Here is a 5079-nt window from a genome sequence, read left to right on the forward strand (position 1 = left end):
CTCCAAAACCAGATACGAAATATAAGACTAAGATTGTTACCCACGAAAACGTATTCTATGATGCCTTCCAGTATCCGTTATTAATACCTAATGGAAACGTTGGTTATTCACATAGTCTGAAACTGACACAGAAGGAAGGACGTAAAAAGCGGGTGTACGACAGGTTGACCCCTGCTTCCTTTTATTCTTCAATGTACATGGAACGTGAAGGGATTTTCAATTATGTGACAAAATGTCGACGCTTATTCCAGCAATTTGTTGTTGACAATTATGTAAAAGTTGAGTCAATGTGGTTAGCATTCATTGAAAATAACCAAAGTAATATCAGAAAAGAATGGTCTGACATTTTGCAGGAGAAAACGGAAAAGATAAAGGGCAGCGGATAATCATACCTCCAACATACGTGGGAGGGCCAAGATACATGAAGCAACGACAGCAAGATGCGCTTGCTTTCGTGTCCAGTTACGGTTCTCCATGGTTTCTTCATAACGTTTACGATGAATCCAGCATGGACAGAACTAGAGGAGTCGTCAACACAAACGAAAAGCACGTCGAAAAACAAATTAGATAGACCTGATTTAGTTAGTAGAATTTTCAAGATGAAAATCAAAAGCCTCATAGATGACTTGACAGTCAGATGTGTTTTCGGAAAAGTAAAGGCGTATCTATATAGTGTAGAATGGCAGAAAAGAGGTCTTCCCCATGTTCATATTCTCTTATGGATGAAAAACACAGTCAATACGGAATTGGTTAGTAAGATAATATCTGCAGAAATACCAGACAAAAACAAAGAACCGAAATTATTCAAAATAGTTACAAAATGTTTGATCCATGGACCTTGCAAAGGATTCGATGAATCACTTGTGTGTTGTCAAACAAAATCTCTGGGAGGAAAAAATTGCTGTGGCAAGGGGTTTCCTAAACCGTGTAGGGATAATCTGTTATTCGGTAATAACGGGTACCCACTGTACAGAAGAAGGGGTATAGGAGAAGGAGGCAATAGTTTTGAAAAGAAAGTCAAAGGAAACATTGTGAATGTGGATAACTCCTGGGTTATGTCGTATAATCCGTATTTGTGTTTGAAATATAACGCCCACATAAACGTTGAGTGTTCAAACTCCATAAAAGCTATAGCTTACGTGACTAAGTACGTGAACAAGGGTTGTGACCGTATACTGTATTCCAAGACAAAAGAAGACGACGAAGTCATCAACGAAGTAAGAAATTATCAAGATGCTCGGTACGTCAACGCTAACGAAGCTACATGGAAGATATTCAAGTTTCCAATACACAAAAGTTTCCCCACTGTTACAACTCTAGACCTTCATCTGGAAGGCGAAAATGAAATATTTTTCAAGGAGGACGAAAATGCTGCAAGCTTACAACGTAAAACAGCAAAGGATACTCAACTTACAGCATTCTTCAAGTTATGTAAGGAAAACGAATTTGCAGCCACCCTTCTTTATCATGAAATTCCTAACCATTTCCTTTATGATAAGGCTAACTCGAAGTGGTTAGAAAGAAAAAGTAGGACAGCGGCGGCTCTCGGACGGATAAGGGCCGTTACGAACAAAACAGTAGAACTGCTTTACCTCCGTATGTTATTGACACACATCAAGGGGCCTTCATCCTACGAAGACCTCAGAACAGTGGACGGTATCACACACGACACATACAGGGAAGCAGTCAAAGCCATGGGTTTACTGAATGATGAAGAAACTTGGTTGAAAATAATAATGGAAATCATCACTCATACCAACAACAGGGATCAATTGAGAACAACATATGCTAGCATGTTGGTGTTTTCAGATCTGGAGGATCAGAGGAACATATGGGAAGAAACAAAGGATTTATTCGCAAGTGATTACCTTTCTCTTAGAGGGTTAACGGAATATAACGACGAAATATACCGTGATGCCCTCGACGACATACAAGAAAAGGTATACAATTGTGGCGGAAGCAACATTGAACAGTACGGTCTACCTCCTTCAAGAAACGGGCAAAAGTTAACCAATATTGTACGTAGAGAAAAGTCATATTATAAAGCAAAACTAGCAGAGGAAGTGAAGGAAAAGATAATGTTGATGAACGAGAAACAGAGATGTTGATACGACACTATAATGGAAAGAGTACTAAATGGACACAAATACCCCGAAAATGGCTTTTTCATAAATGCTCCTGGGGGAACCGGAAAATCATTCCTTTTGAATGTTCTCTTGGACACGGTTTGATCAAAGGAAAAGATAGCGTTAGCTGTTGCTTCCTCTGGAATTGCTGCAACTGTTCTTCATGGAGGAAGGACAGCCCATAACATGTTCAGGATACCTATTATGGAGCACAATGAAGTACGTTCATGTAATGTGAAGAGAAATACGGAGATGGCAAATCTACTTGAAATGACCTCTTTGATTGTGTGGGACGAGGCCGTCATGGCTAACAAAAACACCATAAGGGCTTTAGACCTTACTCTTCGAGACATATTGGGTGTGAACCGTTTTATGGGAGGTGTGGTATTCGTATGCGCAGGAGACTTTCGTCAAATTCTTCCAGTGGTGCGTGGAGGTGATGAAATTGATTGTTGTATAAAGTCAAGTTATTTTTGGGGATCTTTGTCTCATTTGGAACTAACCCAAAATGTGAGGTTGAAAAATGATGATGTTTTAAATCGTCAATTTGCCCAAGAACTTTTGGAGTTGGGAACAACAAATAAAGAGGAATATGTGTTTCCTACTAATTTTGGAGTAATAGCAAACAACAGGGAAGAGTTGGTGAAAAGAGTATACGATAAGTTCGAAGAGAACTTCCTCAACGTTTCTTATTTCGAGAAAAGAACAATCATTTCTCCTACTAACGATGATGTTGATTGTATTAACGACATGGTTTTCAAGCGACTAAACACAGAAGCGAAGATCTATCGAAGTGAGGATACTTCTGTGGATAATGAAATGGACATTCAAACATCAGTATACAATTCTATCAACAGTCCTTCAATCCCTCTTCACGAGTTGAAGATGAAAATCGGGGCTGTTGTGATGGTTATGAGAAATATTTGTCCTCCAAAATTGTGTAATGGAACAAGAATAATAGTCACTAATCTACAAAAGAACATTATTGTTGGTAATATCTTAACGGGCACATACAGAGGTGAACAGGTTATGCTTCCCAGGATAACAATTTCCTATAAGATTATGCTATGCCATGACGATCAACAAATCGCAAGGACAAACGTTTGATCGTTGTGGATTACTTTTAGACAGAGCCCAGTGTTTGCTCATGGACAGCTGTACGTAGCGTGTTCGCGGGTAACAAGCCACGATTCCCTGATTGTGTACATGGGATACCGTAAGCAGGGAGACGAATATGTAAGGAAATCGGCACGCAATTGCGTGTATAAAGAACTTTTTACCGAAAGAGACGAAAAAACTCCCCTCATTGACAAATGTTCTGGGAAACAGAGCCCAATGGAAGATTTTATGGACTTGAAAGTTATCCGTTGTAACGAAGAGGCACGAATAGCTGAAGAAGAACCTGATCATTCAATTTCTGTATTGCCTTCGATTACTGAAGAGGAAGCCGTCAGCATGATCATGCCCGAAGAGTTTTATAATAACGACTATTCGGGTAGAGAGGATAACACCAAAATGGCGGAAATGGAACGCGAGAGGGAACTGAAGGAAGAAAATGAGAAACTCAAGAAGGAACTGAAGGACGAGAAGGAAAAACGCGAGAACAACCTGAAAGCAAATAACGAAAACCATAAGAAAGAATTAGAGAGTGTGAAGGAACTTCTGTACAAAATCATTGGTAGTAGTGATGAAGATGTATCTCCCCCTATAAAGAAGAGAAAAATTGTAATGGTTTGAAAATAAAACAATGATAATAACACGGTATTGTACAACCATGGGCGTAGCCCTGGGCGCGAAGCGCCCGTGAGCGAAGCGAGCAGCGCCGCAGGCCAAGCACCCCTGGCGGAGCCATGCCGGCGAAGCTGGGTGCTTGTTTATTATTTAAAAAAAAAAAAAAAAAAAAAAAAAAAAAAACCAGTGTATGCTTCTGTGGCTTAGGGTCCTCATTGATATGTCAAAATCTTGCAGTATCTCAAAAGCTGGCAACAGCCACCGGTGGAAATGTCTGGTCCGGTCCGGAGAACGAGTATCGGCCTTCAAGGCTCCGTTCCCAAAAGGGGTAAGGAAATAGAAATGGTGATGTATCCGGGAGGCAGTCATCTCCGCCTCTTAGGCAGTAGTGACACCACCCAGAGGCACCTCCTTCACTCACTTTGCCTTTTTGTTGATATTCACCATTTGTGCAATTGTTCTGGTTGCAGCCAAACAATTCTCTTCAGCTGAAGGAATCTCCCTTGTGCATCGAAAGGAACGACTTTGAGATTATTATTCAATGAATGTCTCCATTTGCTTTCGCTTTTACGTATATTGATAATTTGGAAATCGGGAATTGGTTACAGAAGTGTCTGTTAATCCAAGAAATTCGCAAGAGTATTTGAGCATGTGTTCCCTGTGATGTCAGATACATTTAAAGTTGAAATGGCTATTGTAAAAGATGACTCGTGCCTGACCTGCCTCGTACTAATTGATTACTGTTGATATTTCATTGAAGTAATTATCTCTTAATCATGTCAGCGTTCGTATGATATGAAGTAGAATGGAATCATGGGGATCTTAAAAGTTGAACGGTTATCGAAAGAAATTGCTTAATGGAAATAAAACCTCATTAGTCTTTTAATGTCATAAGTCCTACGTCGCGTATCATAAGTGTTTTTATTAATATGAAAGCAAATTGCTTTATACATGTGGAAGGCAATTTCAAAGCTGAAAGGTTAACACCCGCATGAACTTTCTCATGTCAGGTACATTTAACTGGCTTGTTCCAGCTGACAGCAGATGATTTTATTAAAAAATAATGAATTTGGGAGACGACAAGCCACATCTCACTGCACTGTTGGTGTGAGAAGCTTCCGCAAAGGCGCTTATCCATGGCCGAAGCCGTCATCATTGCCCGATGTGGTCATGGAACTGCCTAGTGTAGGCCTTATGTTGTCTTGCATTATCCTTCATTCCT

General features: G+C 40.0%; 1 protein-coding gene across 1 annotated transcript; it reads left to right on the forward strand.

The window, feature by feature from the left end:
- The first annotated feature begins 497 nt into the window (after positions 1-497).
- On the forward strand, positions 498-2108 carry LOC143024508 (uncharacterized). Its single transcript, XM_076183318.1, has one exon. It carries the CDS (start codon positions 498-500, stop codon positions 2106-2108), a length of 1611 nt encoding a protein of 536 aa, XP_076039433.1.
- Positions 2109-5079: the final 2971 nt, after the last annotated feature.

Source organism: Oratosquilla oratoria, chromosome 4 (genome assembly GCF_046742065.1).
Source record: "Oratosquilla oratoria isolate Oo_2021 chromosome 4, ASM4674206v1, whole genome shotgun sequence".
NCBI lineage: Eukaryota > Metazoa > Arthropoda > Malacostraca > Stomatopoda > Squillidae > Oratosquilla > Oratosquilla oratoria.